General features: G+C 50.7%; 4 protein-coding genes across 4 annotated transcripts; 2 read left to right on the top strand and 2 right to left on the bottom strand.

The window, feature by feature from the left end:
- Nucleotides 1-108: 108 nt before the first annotated feature.
- On the bottom strand, nucleotides 109-1,080 carry KD926_003646 (SDR family NAD(P)-dependent oxidoreductase; the record flags this gene model as incomplete). Its single annotated transcript, XM_053097661.1, has 1 exon — nucleotides 109-1,080. The coding sequence occupies one exon, from the start codon at nucleotides 1,078-1,080 to the stop codon at nucleotides 109-111; it is 972 nt and encodes a 323-aa protein (XP_052958476.1).
- Nucleotides 1,081-2,298: 1,218 nt separating this feature from the next.
- On the top strand, nucleotides 2,299-3,744 carry KD926_003645 (ferritin-like domain-containing protein; the record flags this gene model as incomplete). Its single annotated transcript, XM_053097660.1, has 2 exons — nucleotides 2,299-2,664; nucleotides 2,713-3,744. 2 exons carry the CDS (start codon nucleotides 2,299-2,301, stop codon nucleotides 3,742-3,744), a joined length of 1,398 nt encoding a protein of 465 aa, XP_052958475.1.
- A 4,681-nt stretch (nucleotides 3,745-8,425) lies between these two features.
- Nucleotides 8,426-10,572, bottom strand: afeA (adenylate-forming enzyme AfeA; the record flags this gene model as incomplete). Its single annotated transcript, XM_053097659.1, has 3 exons — nucleotides 8,426-8,813; nucleotides 8,973-10,102; nucleotides 10,324-10,572. The coding sequence occupies 3 exons, from the start codon at nucleotides 10,570-10,572 to the stop codon at nucleotides 8,426-8,428; spliced, it is 1,767 nt and encodes a 588-aa protein (XP_052958474.1).
- Nucleotides 10,573-13,041: 2,469 nt separating this feature from the next.
- KD926_003643 (integral membrane protein TmpA) lies at nucleotides 13,042-14,508 on the top strand (the record flags this gene model as incomplete). Its single annotated transcript, XM_053097658.1, has 1 exon — nucleotides 13,042-14,508. The coding sequence occupies one exon, from the start codon at nucleotides 13,042-13,044 to the stop codon at nucleotides 14,506-14,508; it is 1,467 nt and encodes a 488-aa protein (XP_052958473.1).
- Between the last annotated feature and the right edge of the window lie 2,423 nt (nucleotides 14,509-16,931).

Genomic DNA, 16,931 nt, shown 5'->3' with positions numbered 1-16,931 from the left:
TAGTTCAGCTTGCAATGCTACTCAGAAGAATGATCAGGATTGTATGTACGAATCCTACACGAACAATGTATCCTCTCGTAATCTCTATATCTCCGTCTACCCGACCATCTAATAACTCGACGGCAACACACTCAACCTCCCTCCATCCGTGACCGTAATATTCCCATTCAAATACCCCCCAGCAGCACCCGCCATATACAGCACCAAGCCACCAATATCCTCCTCCCCCCCAGCCCTCGTCAACGGAATCATCTCCCTCCCAAACGACCCGTCCGAAATCCCCTTATCATCGTCCCCGAAATTGTCCGCCGACATCTCCGACAGATACAAGCCCGGCGCGATGCCATTCACCCGTACATCATACTCCGTCAACAGGGTCGCCAACACCTTCACTAGATGATTCACCGCCGCCTTGGACGTGTTATACGCGATACTGAACGGCACCCGGCGATTAAACCCCGCAATCGAGCTCGTGATGATCACCTGCGCCGTCGGGCCCGAGAGCACATTCTTCTGCGGTGCCGGACGCAGCTTATTCGCGGCCTCCAGTAAAGGCAGGAAGGCTAGCACTGTGTAGTACGAGCCTGTGACGTTCACGTCAAACGTCTTCGTGAAGTCCTCCGTCGGGATGGACCAGAGGGCGTCGCGGACTTCGGAGAGCGAGGGCCGCGAGCCGTCGGGTTTCGAGGGCGGAGCGCGCGCAAGAGGGCCTAGGATGCCGCTGTTGGCGATCAGCAGGTTCACGTGGCTGGTTTGCGCGGAGATCGTTTTGTAGGCGGCTTCCAGGGACTCCTTGGATGAGATGTCCGCTGTGATGGGGATTATGGCGCCGCTTGTGGGCGCCTGCGCGGCGGTCGCTTGTAGAGCCTCGAGTCGTCGGCCGATGATGAAGACTTTGGAGGCGCCGTTGGTGGCGAGCGTGTGTGCCATGATGCGGCCGAGGCCTGGTCTGGGGTTAGTTTGTTTGTGATGAGTATGGGTGTACGGTGGTGATGCTGGGGACTTGCCGCTTCCTCCGCCGGTGATGACAATGACTTGTCCCTGGACGGAGAATAGATTGGATGCTAGGAGATGAGACATGGTTCTTGTCTAGATGAGGAGATAGATCTAGTATGTATGCAGATGATGGTCGTAGAGGGGAGATTTCGGGGTCGGATGGGAAAGTCCGAGTCTATGGGAGTTGCGGATAGTTGAATTGAGAATACCAGAGATGGGAATAGCTTGCTCAGAAAAGATGCAAAGAGAAGTCGGAGAGGTTGACCGGATGAAGCTGGCGATGGCGAGGGGGGAAATGCGGGGCTGCGCTGGTGATGTGATTTCCGCGGATTATTAAGTGACGATCCTCTTCCTCTTCCTGGTGATACATTTGTCTCTCCTTCATGTCGCACAGTGGAAGACAGTTTTACGTGTCTTTCTTCCTCTCTGTCTCGCTCTCTCGCTCTGTCTGTCGTAAATAACAGCGATGATCTAGACAACTTCAATTATCAGCACCAACCATGTCAAGGTCCAGCGATTCCAACATTGTTAGATATCATTCCATGACTTGTTGTTCGGTTGATCAGAATTTGACAATTCGAGGATCCTCTTAAGCCGGCAAAATAACCTTCTGTCTTTTGCTCTCATTCTATATGCTGATATGGCTGGTCAGAATTACCGGAGAAGGAGGGACATCGGCCTGCAACGGATGCGAAGATCGGAAGTCTAATGAGGTCATACTCGCTGACCCTTTCAAAGACCAGCCCGATTACACGCGGTGTTGGGGGAATAAGTCCACCGGATTTAGTTTCCATACACGATGATTCATGTTTGATTGACGTCTTCGCTTCCGAGCCAGCCGAAACCATCGCAACACTGGCATTGTATGCGTATCGTCCACGCCGAGATGACGTGACCCAGTGGAAGATTTCCTACAAGATCAGGCTGGTAGGATCGATGATAAGATGCATCGCTTCATGCATTAAGTCAGTTAGGGATGAACCTTGGTTCGGAGCCGTCGATCTGGAGGTCAGCTGTAACGTAATTCCATCTGGAGAGTTTCTCATTCGCATATCGGGCATTAGGTCATAGAAAGCTTTTCGGTTCAACCAACACCAGGCTTTTGCTCCCCGGACTCCTTACAAAACAATTGGGACTCAAACCCTGCTCTGGTTATCGAAGACTTGCGTCAGAGGTAGGGGCTGTGAGTCCCCGATGATGCATTTCAGAGAATCCATATAAATTTCGCCGTGGGCCTGACTCAGGCCGGTGACTGCGATGACTGTACCCTTGCAGATTTTCTCATAGGGAAACCTATCGTTGATGATGCCCAGAAACAACTCGCTGGTGTACAATGGGCTGGCCCTACTGGCCTCCCTGCCCTTAACCTTGGCTGCTCCCAACAGAATGTTCGCTCAAGCCAACTCATCCGTGCCGGTGGTCAGTCACCCAGCTTCGCTGTCACATGGACCGTATAGCGGAACCCCTACCGTCACAGGGGCACTTAATGCCACTTCGATTGGACCTGGAATCTCCAGCCTAGGAGTTCCTCCGGCAGCTACCACCTACCCCAGTGACGGGCAGCTTCATAATCCAGAACCCGGTCCATATGTCCCCGCTGGAGGAGTCGGGACAAACGGAACGACCCCGGTATACAACGCCAAGAGTGATTTTGATTATGAGTCTTTGGTAGGCATTTGGACACCAGTTACGACTACTCGTGCTAACATTCACTAGGCCCTTGCTCTCTATCAAGAATACATCGAGCTTGACCTGTTCCACGACGGGCTGGCTCGCTTCTCCGCGGAAGACTTCACTGCAGCCGGACTGACCGCCGAAGATCGCTATCTAATTCAATTCATGGCAGAGCAGGAAGTCGGACATGCCACCATGTTGACCAACATCCTAGGTGCCAACGCGCCCAAGCAATGCACCTACAACTATCCCTACACCACCGTGCAAGAGTTCATCGACTTCTGCCAAAAGCTCACCCGCTTCGGAGAGTCCGGGGTCTACGGCTTCCTGGGTCATCTGGACTCGCGAGAGGCGGCAACCCTTCTGACGCAGTCGATCACCACCGAAGCTCGTCAGCAGATGATCTTCCGCCAATTCGAAGGCCTCTTCCCCATGCCCGTCTGGTTCGAGGCGGGAATACCTCAGTCCTGGGCCTGGACATTGCTAGCACCATACATCAGCTCCTGTCCCAGCGGCCAGACCCGACTGGCCTGGCAGAACTTCCCAGCCCTGCACATCTTAAACCAACCGAACCCGACCCGTATCGACGGGGGCTCTGCATTCAACGAGACCTCCGGCGGTGGCATGAACCCCTTGACCAACTCAGGCGTCCCCGAGGCCCAGTCATGCGTCAATTCCACCGTCGCAGGCACGAACTGCAGTCCTGCCATCACCCACAACCGCACGCAGCCGCTCTCCTACCCCGGCCGCTCCGTCTCGCTCACCTGGGATGCGCCAGGCGCCGCGGTCGGTCCGAACAACAGCTACGTGACGTCGTCGACGGCCGGGCAGCCTAAATTCGTCGCGTGGGTCACGCAGTTGAATGTGACTTATTCCGCATTGAACTCGAACGGCAGTGGTTCGCGAAGTGGCACGACTGTTCAACCGGACCTGCAGACGTATGCTGGCGATCCGGCTATCAATGGGACCGTGTTTATTGCCGTCACGGACTCGGATCTGTACTTGACGCCGTTCAATCTGAGCATGATCAATCCGCATGTGGTTGCTGGACCGGCTCTCTACCAGGCTGGTTAGCTGTGCAAATTACTGATTGATATGATTATTGCACTCTGTATTAATGTGGTATAGTGGATGGAGGATGACCTGAGTCTTTCTTGTAGTTGGCATGTATTAATCATAAATAATAGCCCCGTCGGTTTCGACATAAAATGTGACCATATTTGACGTTTCGGATAGAATCGTACTAATCTTAGTAAAAACAGTCAGACGCTCAATGCAAGACAGAAAAGCAGCTAGCTACTGTACTACCTAAGCCCCGACCAAATCCCAAATCCCATCATCACTCTGCAGGAGAGGTAGCGCGAGAGTGCTAAGAATTCACACTCGCTTCTCTCAAAACTATACCATGTAGTACAACATCTATCGCTTAAGCATGGTAGTCAGCGGGTGACAGGCACAGGCACAGGCACAGGCACAGGCACCGATGCACATGCACTACTACATACAAGCCATGAGCTGTCGCTTTTTGGATGATATGTTTCAGTTAGTTACTTCGCTTCTTTTCACCTGAATCATAGCAAGTTTCCTGTGCTAATTGAGGAAGTAGAATTTGGCCATTCAAAGATGATTAATCAGTACCACCCATATCTCTAAAAATAAAAAAGTATAAAAAAATTGTAGAAATTAAGGCCACAACTCGGGGATACCAAAACACCCCCAAATCCAAACCCGATAAACAGACAAGACCGACAGACAGACAACTAGAAAAAAGAAAAAACAAATTCTAAGCCCCTAATACTCCATACAAAGCCTCGGCTGAATTTCCAAATTAATTCACGTTCATTTACCGCGCTCAGCGTACACGGCTCCTAGGTACAGTACCATCCACCTTGCCAGGAACGGTCTATGTCCTAGCGCGTGTCCAAGAGAGGGACAATAAACTAACCCATCAACCCTTGCAAGGCACAAATAAACACACACACACACACACCACACACCCTCCCTTCCTATCTGCCTGTCTGTTGACGTGGCGGCAGCCGGCACGAGTTGGCAAGGGCCAGGGCCGTTAGTCTAGTCAGTCCCCTCTCTCCTGCATATTGGTCGCGTTTAACCCTGGTTCATGCGGCATGGTGCATGTCTACCTACATACGCATACATGGTTAGGTACCGACCTAGATGGAGGGGGAGTCTAACCGTCTTTTTTATCTCCTCGCTTTTTGTCTAGGGATTTCGGGGTTTCTCCTCTTTCTCCTCTCTCGTCTAAATTAGGCGCAGTTCCTAGACCTGGTACATACATACATAGATATAGTCTAGAACTAGGACTGGGACTGGGACTAGGGCCAGGACTAGGGGGGCTGAGACATTGACATTTGACAGGGGGAGAGAGAGTGAGGGAGAGTCTTGCGGACAGGAACATCGACCAGATCAGATGAACGAATGCAGTAGGCAAAACTCCTAAGACGTATCGTATCGCATGGTCTTCCGACCTCGGATTTACTTGCTGGCTTGCTGACTGGCTGGCTTGCTTTCATGACCGACTTGCGTGCTGCCTTGCTGCTCGCTCTTTCGGCGTCTTTGCTACCCTCACTACCTTTGCTCTAGCTTGTAGATCTCGCTTCCCTCGTTCCTTCGCGCGTTCGTATGCTCACCTGACGAGGGAACAAGCGAGAGAGAGCAAAGGAGGGCGAGAAGTGTACCTTTTGCTTCTCAGCAAGTTTCTCTTGCACTTTGCGCACACCCCCCAGATGGGGGGATTATTGATTAACTTTGCTTATGATGGTTGATCGACAGATCATCGCATGCCAGCATCACCGGGAATAGACAAGAACCCGGATCGAGGCTCGAAGAGCTGGGCTGGTTGATCGGACTTGACAGCCTGTCAGTCAGTATGACCGAACCTTCAGACTGTCTGCTGTCAGGGAGACTATTCCGTGGGTAACTCTCAGGAAACGAGAAGCGAGGAACTAACTAGGAAGTCCACGCGTAAGACTCAGCTGTCTTGTCTTCTTTCTGTGAAGCTGAGTCTAATTATTTCGTCTTTTAGGGATTGATATCTTTTAATATTTTATTTAAGTTTCCTGAATTATTTTCCTAGTTGTTGTTCGAAGGATGAGGCGGGATGGGATGGGATGACTTCCCACCAGTCACTATCGCCATCCCGGCCACACCGAACATGACATCGGATATCCACCAAGAGCGATCGTCAATCGGACTCATTTTCATTTAGCGGTATAGTGGTGTTAGTAGTGCCATCCAGCGACAATACCAGAGACGGTGAGCTGAAACCAAAAATGAGACCACACGAGAAAAAAAAAAAAAAAAAAAAAAAAAGGTGGCGGGACCGAAGAGATCCGGAGACCAGCCGCGATACGGGAAGTCCAAGTTCACGCCGACGAACCCTCGATATCTAGCCTAGTTAGTCTCTAGAAGTAGAGTCTAGAGATCGATTAAGGAATGAGACGGCGTACTCCGCAGAAAAGACAAGAACCAAGCTGACGATGGCGTGTAACCTTCCTGAACAGGCAAAGGTGGACAATCGAATTGTCCCACTCTCTCGTGGCCGGTAAGAATGGGGGCATGCGATGCGATGATCGCGAGCGAGAGATCATCCTTCCACCCCGTCTGACGGGAGATCCTCGCATGGTGTCTGTGTCTGGTCACTGGTCTGTTCGTGGCAGTGCCCTTTCGTCTAGTTGAGACTACGCCACAGGAAGACTTTCAGCTTCGGCTTCGGCTGCTATTTTTGCTTTTTCGTTTGTTTGAATTTCTAAGCGACGGAACTATTTTCATCATTGATTACTATTTGGAGAAGCCAAGAATCATATGAAAAAGAAAGAAAAGAAAAGAGAATGCAAAAGTACGTTCTCGATCCATTTCGCTAGTTTCGTTTAGTTCGCGGATTAGGGCCTTTAGGGCGTCGTGGTTCGGGATACCCTCTGGCTTTGCGCCTGGCAAAGGTCGGTGTCAAGGGAACTTTATTATTTTCTATGTTCGAAAGCAAAGACTGACCAGGATCTAGTACAATATATTAATTAATTAATGATCAATTAATAACAGTTCACGCTATACATCCCAGTACATAGTAGAGCACCCTCGATGTAACCTCCTTGCCTGCCTACCTACTTTAGTCTCCTCCTGCTTGGATCTAGACTTGAAATCTAGAGAAATACCCAAAAGAAAGAAAAGAATAAAAAAATATAAAGAAAAGAAAAGAATCAATACCGGTGCTTTGCATGTACCGTCCGCCTCCCGTCCCGTCTCTCCCATTCCATCTCATTCTATCCAAGTCCTTTGAACTGATTACTATTCATGGAGCCACCACAGCCCATTCTATACGACCCAAAGATAGGACTCATGGATAGTTACCTAGATCTATCAATAAGCAAGACCCCAGAAACACATCAACACGAGCCAACAGAAATGAAGAACAGAAACAAATGTGAGGCTTCTTCGCCCCAATGGAGATTTTAATTCGGGCTGGATGCTGTAGGGATCCTGTCGTGAACCTGGTCGGGTTTTTGTGTTGTTTTTTTTCTTGGACTGTGTGGGTTATTTTCTCGGATTCGCTAATTGATTATGTAGTTGTTTACATATTAGGTAGTAGGTGAGTTGTTGACTATGTATGTAGGTGTGTCTAAATGTATGTACTGTACACAGACCTGGCTAGATACATACACACACACACATGTGGCAAATTCAGTTGAATGCAGCAGTGTAGGGCAGGTAGAACAAGGCAAGGCAACTTTGTTCTCTCCCTCTCTCTCTTTCCCCCTCTCTTCCTCTTCCCAGGAACCTGGAATATGCTATGAAATTTCGTAGATAGATATATCCACCGACCAAGATAAAAATCCCCCCAACCCTCATAGCCACGTAAGGTACTAGATATACTTGATTGTCTCAGAATACCCTCCGACCTCACGTCCCCTTAACTTTCCACCATGCAGAAGAAACCCTACCAAGCAATGACAGGATATGCTCTCAAGGAACCCGAACCTAAACTCAATCCCAAACTCAATCATATCATTGAATATCAACTGGATTTTGATTCCAGCTTGCTTACGGCCCTTACATACTACCTACTGTACCTTCTACTTAACTAGTTCCCTACAGGTTGACCTTGCGTCGGGTACTTCGACAGCTAACAATCAACAACTAACAACTAACAATCAATACTCAACAATCAATAGCCAAGAGGTAGGAAGACACCGATCGATTCTTCATGTCAAAAGGCAAAACGTTTGCCTTGGGAGGGTTGATTTGCTGCTGCTGCGGGCAGGCAGGGTAGAGTAAAATCGAGTGCAAGAATCCCGGAAATCTGGGCATGGGGCTTAGCCCTTCGCTGTTTTTTCTTTTTCCTGGCCGACAAGGCAGGCATGACATACAGGTGTCTGACTGCATCTCGCCGGTTCAGGTGGACGGGATGCAGGGTTCTCGATGTATGTATGATGTCATGAAGTTTATGGAGGTACGATTAAGAAAAGACATTTAATTGAGGAGAAGAAGGTGAAAGCAGGTGAAAGCAAGTCGTATGTATAAATTCGTGAGAATATGAATGCAAAGATGTACACATTTCCTTGCAACGCCAAAGGCCGAAAATCCCACGCCTAGAAAGAAAAAAATGTCAAACGCCAAATCTCACCGAAGACCTTAAGAGATCCACGAGGAAGAGGTCATAGAGCAAAAAAAAAGTCACTAAAAGAAACACCATCGGCTTGGTTCCCCTCTCGCCCCAACAAATTCCTCTGCTCCCTGCATTTTAGACCGTAATGCGTTCGTGATGCATGAGCCCAACCGTCTGGAGACTAGCGCCCTTGAACCGCGTTAGCAGGGATGTAACTATCTCTCGGTACGTGTTCATCTGCGACAGCTTGAACCGTTGAATCTTCCCGCTCGCGGTGCGTGGAATCTCCTCCACAAAGATAACCCCCCCGTCTAGCGCCTTGTAGCTGGCCAATTGTCGCCGCGCGAACTGGTACACTTCTTCCGCCTTCAACCGATTGGGAGTCAAGCCTTTCGTTCGCACAACAAATGCTCGAGGCACTTCTGTGCTCCCATCTGGAGAATTGACCCCCGTCACGGCCACATCTTCGATTCCGGGGTGTTTCAGAAGCACTGCCTCTATTTCTGCCGGGGCCACTTGCCAGCTATGACTTGCATGTTAGTTTGTTGTCTTTCCATTTTTGTTTGCGGCTTTTTTTGGTTTTGTTTGGATGCAGGGAATCAATATGGCGAGAGGGGTAAATCGACCGGGGGTGGTAAACAAGAAACAAAAAAAGATAAACAAAAGAGGAGAAAATACGTACCCTCGGACCTTGATCAACTCCTTCGTGCGCCCAACAATGAAATAACCCCCGTTGTTCACATAAGCCACATCGCCCGTTCGGAACCACCCCTGTGAGTCGGTAGCATCGTCGCGTCCCTTGTAGCCAATAAGCACCCCGGCGCCACGTACATACAGCTCACCCGGCGTGTTTTCCTCCCACACCGGAAGGCCATCGCGTCCGACGAGAAGCACCTCGTACCCAGGAGCTAGTCGTCCAATTCCTGCGGCACTTCCCGGCTCTCCGTATCGGTTCTGGAACACCACTCCGACCTCGGTCATGCCCCACAGCTGCGAGGCTTGCGCCTCGACATGGAGCATGTCCTGGAAATGTTGCATGGAACCCCCGTCGATGGGGGCACCGGCCACCCCAACGTACCGCAATGACGACAGGTAGTCGGAGACCGGCAACGAGGTCCGGTTGAAGGTGTGAATCATGGCTGGGACCATGTAGGTTTCGGTGATCTGATACTGGTACACCGCCGCCACAAATTGAGTCAGGTCGAAGCGGGACAGGACGAACAAGGGCTGGCCACATCGAATGGGAAAGATGTGCGTCCAGAGAGCCCCAAACAAGTGGAACATGGGCAGGGACATGAGTCGCGTTACTTGGTAAGGCACGTCGTAATGGATACTTAGGTGATGCGATACAATCGCATGATGCGACAGCAAGGCTGCCTTGGGAAGACCCCCAGTCCCGCTGGTGGAGAACATGGCGGCCGGCGTTGCCTTCGCAATGGCTTCATTATCGAAAGAAATCCAATCATTCTCGCCGTAGCCGAGAAGGTGGGCAAAGTTTAGACAACAGCCATCCTCCCCACCACCCGGCAGATACGCTACACCGGCAGCGGCATAGGCCAATGGCCCGGCCATAAGGAGCTGGGTTATGTGATCCGGCGCGGTCTCGTCCAGCAGGCACACCTGGCTGGGGAGCATGCCTCGGCTAGCGGAAACATCAAGAACAGTTGGCAAGGCCTCCCGCGAAGTGATGATCAACTTGGGGTCGGCCAACTGCAGTATGTGCTCTAGTTCATTGGGTTGGCTCCGGGCATTCGAGCCCATGAACACGCCGCCGGCACCGATGATACTGAAAAAGAGGGCGGGGTATATGATCTGCGAGAGAGAAAAAAAAAGTGAGATCGAGTGAGTCAGTGCACGGGAAATCAAGGAAGTGGGAAAGAGGGGCACATGGAAGAAGAGAAGCGGAATAGAAAAAAATGAATTAAGAAAATAAACCCAGAAAGTATAGTCCCCGCAATAAAAAACTGGGGTGGCATATTCGGTGTAGAACTGAAAAGACAAATCAAAGGAAAACAAAGAAAAATATCGCTTACGTTATTTCCCAAGTGGACCAGTACACAATCACCACGCTGCACATGATGGGCCTGTAGACCAGCAATCAATGTTCGCACCAGCACTCTGAACTGGGCAGCATTGAGAGAACGCGAGGGGTCCTCAGCATCGATGTAAATCGGGCGCTCTTGGTCGTAGTGGACAGGTCCCCGAAACGCGAAGGACAATAAGTCGGTGTATACGGAGGGTCCCGGCTGGGGATCCGCCAAGCACGATTCCCAGAGACCCATCGTTTAGTCAGAAGAACCGGGTTAAACTTGGGCGGTCAAGCACGTAGTAGAAAGGTAGAGAGGAAAGTAAGGGAAAATCAGAAAGATGATTGGAAGGAAATTAAATCAATTGGAAGGTGCGAGGGGAACAAAGGAGAATCGACAGGGAAAAGGGCAGTGAATAAGACAGGATCCCAGGGGTTGAGGTAGTGAATGAGAAATAATGGAAAGAACCGAGAACAACAACTTCAAACATGGGACAGCGCCTGAAGATAAATAAAAAAGATTTGAAACCCCCCTCATATCGGAAAGACCCCAAAAGGAATCAAAGGTTTTTGTCATGCTGGAGACATCTCAAAACAGAAGTCAAATTAACAGGGACGTTCCGGGAGCCGTCAGGGCAATTTTCCTAGGATGAGAGATCCCAATGATTTGGAATTTGTTAGGGTGTGGCGCCAAAACCCGAGTCCCGACACATCGTCACTCACCAAGTCTCCGCTGAGATCGGGTCGCTGATCCCTCGACCGTCTATGGGGACGCTTGCGCCTAGTCCGTCAAATAACACGCCGCGACGCCAGTTCAGATCTCAGCCGGTGGGTCACCTATCATGGCCAAGTCGAAAAAGCAACTCACAGGCGAACATGTCCCGTCATGCAGACGAACTAGGTTCATGATCACCTGTCTCCATAACTTAAACCAATATTGGGCAGACCTCAGCCCGACCTGTCCCTGTCATCCATCATCCGCGCTGGGGCCTTTCCCATTGGACTGTGCTTCGCCTGTCATCAAGGAACTTCGTCGTTCTTTCTTTCAGGTCTTCACGTTCGTGTGTCATGGCCCTTTCGTCCGTGCAGCTGAGCCCTTCCTTCGCATCCTTGTGATCCGAACCGCACTAACGATCCAAGCCCCAGGGGCTAATAATCGCTTCTTGGGAGGTGTGCAAAGTCCAATCCAAAGTTCGACTGACATCGGTAGGTTATGCTCGATCCGGCGGGAGCCAAGTATCCACCCACAAGGGCCTAAGCCAGGCTGACGTCCTTTCCGTCCATTTTCGAGTCAAATCCCAGAACGCCGTGCAGCCAAAGCCATCTTCTCCCGTTCCCTGTCTTTGTTTCTCGTTCTCAGAGGAGGCGTACCCTTATTAACAAACCCCGCTCGCTAAAAATCGACAAGGGGGAGGAAGATAGCAATTAGTGGGTGGGTTGGCTGGGGTGGAGGGGGCACACACCATGCCATTGTATCTGACCTCAACCATCATCCGGATGAAGTCCGATGACGGACTAACCCCCCCAATTGCCCCTCTTCTCTTCATCGATCGATTAGAATTCCCAAAAAAGAGGATCGACCCATTGTCAGAAAAAGCAAGAAAAGAAAAATCTTTGTGTTCCGCATGAACTGGATCGTGCTTTGCCGAGCCTGTCAAGCGAATCTCTCGATCATACCCACTTCGTGGATCACGATGGGACCGATTATCTCCCCATCAGCGCGCATCGTTCGTTATCACGATCTTGGGACGGTGGAGCATGGGGTGGCAAGCGTCTCCTCCTTGTGCACACGCCGATCCAAGATCCCTGACCGGGCTGCATTGCCCACTCTGACCGACAAAGACTGGGAATAGACTCCAACTCTCTAGACCGTTCGGTTCAGCCCAGTATTACCGCTAGACTCGTAGACCAGAGAATGGGGCTTGGATCCTGGACCCCCTCGTGGCAAAGTTCATTGGCTCCCTGTCCATCCCATTTCCGGAACATGGAGAGCTGAGAATTGAAGTCAGGAAGACATCATGCCATCTGGCGGTGCTCATTGGTAAACTCTTTTTCTCGGCTAGTATAGCGGAACAGAATCCCGTACAATAGTCTCGTTTCGTGGTTGAGGAAGGAGGGGTCGAAGGGCAATTTCTAAGAATTAATAATAAGAAAAGTCAAGAAGAATAAGCAAAAGTGGGAATTGAAGTTGAAGCCCGAGATGGACCGCGGCATTTGCTCAGGTGAGTGGGAATGGGAGATGAGAAATTGTAAGAAAGATGGAGTCAAACACGCGGGCTGTGGGCAGATGGTGCGATGTACCTGCACGCATCGGGAAATACCCTGCCTCAGGACGTCATGCACAAGGCAGTCAAGCCTCATGCCTCGCATGGGTCGGCTCGTCTTCACCTCGTTGGACTTCACCTTCCCTTCCCTTCCCTTCCGTCCGTCGCCTTGTGAGAGGTGCGCCTCTCGGATATCCCCTTGCTCCACTATAATTCATTCGCCCACGAGATGCCTTTTCTCTGAGAGTATATTATTATCCTACCTCGAGGTACCGGGACTTCCCTTGTTCCTGGTCATTCATCTCAAAACACATACTCTTTCATAACATCGTCGCACATACATACCTTCATACCCTCATCCTTGTGTCCCTCCACCTGATTCTCCGTGATACGCACGGGCATCATCCCTCCTCCACCTCACTTTACTCTCATCTCCTCCTCGCATCCTCTCCCAAGCAACCATGTCGCTGTCAGAGAAGAGTGCCATCTCAACTCCCCCTGCAGCCGTGTGTGCGATGGGCTCGTCAAGGTCCAGTGATGCCACACTGGCAGATGCCGTCATCAAGACTATTCCTGAGAAAGTGGAAGAACACCCACAGGTCGAGGGGTCCTTTGACGTCGAAGCTCAGGCCACCAAAGCAAGAAGGTTCCCCTTCATCCGCTTCACCCTTCTCGATATCTATCGTCGTCTTTTCAGCTTGGTCTTCATGGCCAACGTCGCGGTCTTCATTGCCGTTATGGTATCAGAACGCAAACTCATTTCCCTGGTGAATGCTACCGCTGCCAACCTTCTCGCTTGTGGTCTGGCACGTCAACCCCTGGTGGTGAATGCCATCTTCTTCACCGTGTGCTCGATACCCAGGACTGCCCCGCTAGCGATTCGTCGGATTGCGTCGAAGGTATACCACTATGGCGGCGTCCATAGCGGATGCGGGATTGCTTCGTTCGTCTGGTACGCGGGCTTTGTGGGCTTGATGTCCAAAGACTACTGGTCTCCGGCGGCGGGCGTACCTGCAATCTCGGCCGCTCCGGTGGCTGTGGCCTATGTCATCTTGGTCTTGCTGTTGATCATCATCGTGGTCGCATATCCTGGCTTCCGCTTCAAGAAGCACGATTATTTCGAACTCACACATCGGTTCTCCGGATGGCTCGTCGTCGCGCTGTTCGTGGTCCTGCTCTTCCTCTTTGTGAATGAGCTCAGTGAAGATACAGGTGTACCTTTGGGTATCTTCTTGATCAAATTGCCTGCCTTTTGGTTCCTCATGGTCACTGTCGTGGCCATCATTCACCCATGGGTTTTCCTTAGGAAGGTCCCGGTGAAGTCAGAGTACCTCTCTCCCCATGCCGTCAGACTGCACTTCAACCACACCACCACCACCTTCGGGAAGGGCATCCAACTAGCCAAGCACCCTCTTAAGGACTGGCACGGCTTCGCTACCTTCCCAGACCCCGACGGGAAGAGCTTCTCAGCCCTCGTATCCAAGGCCGGAGATTGGACTGCGGGGTGTATCAAAGACCAGCCTACTCACCTGTGGAAGAGAGGAACGCTCATCTATGGCTTCGCGTACGCCATGCGAGTCTACCAGAGAGTTGTCGTCGTCACCACGGGCTCCGGCATCGGGCCCTGTCTCTCCTTCCTGGGTGATGAAAACCGTCCTTATCTCCGCGTCGTATGGCAGACCCGAGCTCCGCAGCGCACCTATGGCAAGGAAGTTCTCAACTTGGTAAAAAGGATGGATCCCAACCCGGTCATCATCGAGACAAACCAGTCCGGTCGTGTTGACATGGTGCCTATCATTCGACAGCTCTATAAGGAATTCAATGCGGAGGCCATCTGCGTTATCAGCAATCCGTTTGTGACGAAGAAAGTCGTTTATGAGTTAGAGTCAAGTGGCTTACCTGCGTTCGGTCCTATTTTTGATTCATGATCTGGTTCATCATGTTTGATTTCTTTTTGGTTCTTCGTTCCATATTTTTGATCTTGCTTTTTTATCTTTATTTTTTTACCTTCCTCTTTTTCCAGTGTCTTATGGACGGTTGATCCGAAGAGCGAAAGGCGCAGGGCGAAAGAAATAACATCTTGACTACCCCAAAATGTACTGTACATACATACATAGTTCATTGAAACAAAGGAAATGGTTCACACAAACTACAATTGCGTCAGCCCGTCAGGCTGAAAGGAAAAGGTAAACCCATTCCAATTCAGACAAACATTCCCGGTTGCTGTGAGGCTGCCCCCGGCAGACAGGGATGAGGTGACACGGCTTTTCTTACTTGCAGCTCTGCCGCCGGGAATGTAGGCGATCGCTTGGCTTGTGCATCGACGAGTTAGATCCGACGGACTTGTTCGGAAGAGATATCTAACTGAGAATAGAGAGGAGGGGAGGCAAGAGAGCTGAGAGTTGGTGGACGGCTGACTACGAGTCATTGAAGGGGTGGCGGAAAGTATGTTTGTTATTTGTCTCAGACATCCCCACGTAGATGGTGCACTAGGTGAGGGATTCATTCTTTTTACGTGTTGGAGAAATTCCTCAATGGTTTAATTGATATCATTTTTAACCTTCTTATTGATCTAAAAAGTACTCATGATTAGAGAGGCACTTTTGGCCACGAGAAATGCGCTGGAAGAAATGTGCTCATATCACTGATTGTATGGCCGTTCTGAATGGCAAGCCCGACAAAATACATCGACACTGACAAGACCATAAGGGGATGACTAGTGTTGCATTCAGCTGAGGTACGCTGCTGGCAAGAGATAGCTGATTGCATTTCGGATAGTCGTCTCTGTTCTTTGGGCAAGGTATCCTCGCCAACGAAGTGGCCGTGAGAGGATGGAGAACCGAGAGCTCGGTAAGCTAATGCAAATGGAATCATCTGCTCACATGCGGCGACGACAAACACACAGACAAGTTTGTCGAGAACAAAGAATCCATAGGATAAATTCGCTCGTGGTATGTTCTGACAGCGTGGCTGTGTGCTGTTTGTTATGGCACTGAGTTGTGAGAATGACTAGGTCGGCGTTTCTCGGCTTCTATCTCTGAAGGCAAAGGATGAAATTATCGGTCGTGGACAATTGGAAGGATTGGCTGGTTTCTTTCTAAGTTCAGTACTGTGAGTATCCTGAGCACGTCTATTGGAGAAATCTGCCTGGATGCCCGCGAGATCACCTATACGTCCCTGGCAACTCTTCCAGTTTGTCGGATTTAACCACACACCCAGTAGAGCCAAAGAACCAAGTCATCGTACCGTTCTAGGCAGAGCCATCCTTGGACAAACAAAGAATGCAGTAATGTGAGACTGTAGACCATGTTGGTCTGGGTTTCGAATGACAGCGGCAACGAAGCAACGTTCAGGTCTTGTGTCCAATGTCCTTCAGATCAAGCATCTTGTCCTGCGTGCAATGATACCTGTCGAGATTCAATGCATGTTTCGGTCCTCAGCAAGAGCGGAATGTTGTGTTGACTAGGCTCATTCTGAAACGAGTCAGACACTAGATCAGATCGCGATTCTCACCCAAAGCTTGTCTGTGGTAGCTGATTATCCTCGGCTCGATTCCATCCTGTATAACAACGACGGTCATTAGCCCTCGAACACAGAAAGAGGCAAAACTCGATCAGGAACCTGGGCAGCCTTGGCGTTAATATCGCTCGAAGCTAATTCCAGGATGGTTGAAAGCCGACAAAAGTCGCGGAGACAGTCAGAGCCAGAGTCACGAGGGGTCACTGGTTCAGCCAACGTGACTTGCCATCGCCCACAAAAGAAAGACAGCGGTCATGCCATTACCTCTCCAGAAGACGGCCATTTTCTCCCCTCGTGGTTTGCAAAATTCGAACCATCGACAAGGGGCGAGAGAGCAAGCTTTGCCTTCCAACAGCCACCATTTCTTCGACAATTCCGGCTCAGCGCTCATTGGCGGAATTTAACCAAGACTCGCCATCCAAGCGACGAGAGTCCGACGAATCAGTTGATACCGAGAGCCTGGACTGCCCGATCCCGCACCTCGGGATGAATCGACGCGCTGAGAGCAGTAGGGAACTCGGAAAACCTGATGAATATTGCCTAAATTCGCCCGCCGATGCCCGCGAAGGCCATTTGAGACATGGAGAATTTCAGGCATATTTATCCGACACCAGACGCTACGAACGAGGCCGACTCATTTCAGTAATTTGATGGTCCAATATCAGGAGGAGGCGAACCGGCCATTTAGCCTGTCAGGCCTGTGCCAGGATCGACTAGACCGGTGGTGTGGGGACTGGGGATATTAGGTCGTATCCGGGGCTCTCTCCATGGGGTGGGCAACCGTCTTTGCGTCTGGCCATCCCGATCCGAATTTCCCAGTGGCCGCCGGGGA

This window comes from Aspergillus affinis (assembly GCF_023601865.1).
Source record: "Aspergillus affinis strain CMG 70 chromosome Unknown NODE_18_length_386147_cov_86_015627, whole genome shotgun sequence".
Classification (NCBI taxonomy): domain Eukaryota; kingdom Fungi; phylum Ascomycota; class Eurotiomycetes; order Eurotiales; family Aspergillaceae; genus Aspergillus; species Aspergillus affinis.
This window is presented reverse-complemented; position numbering and strand designations above follow the sequence as displayed.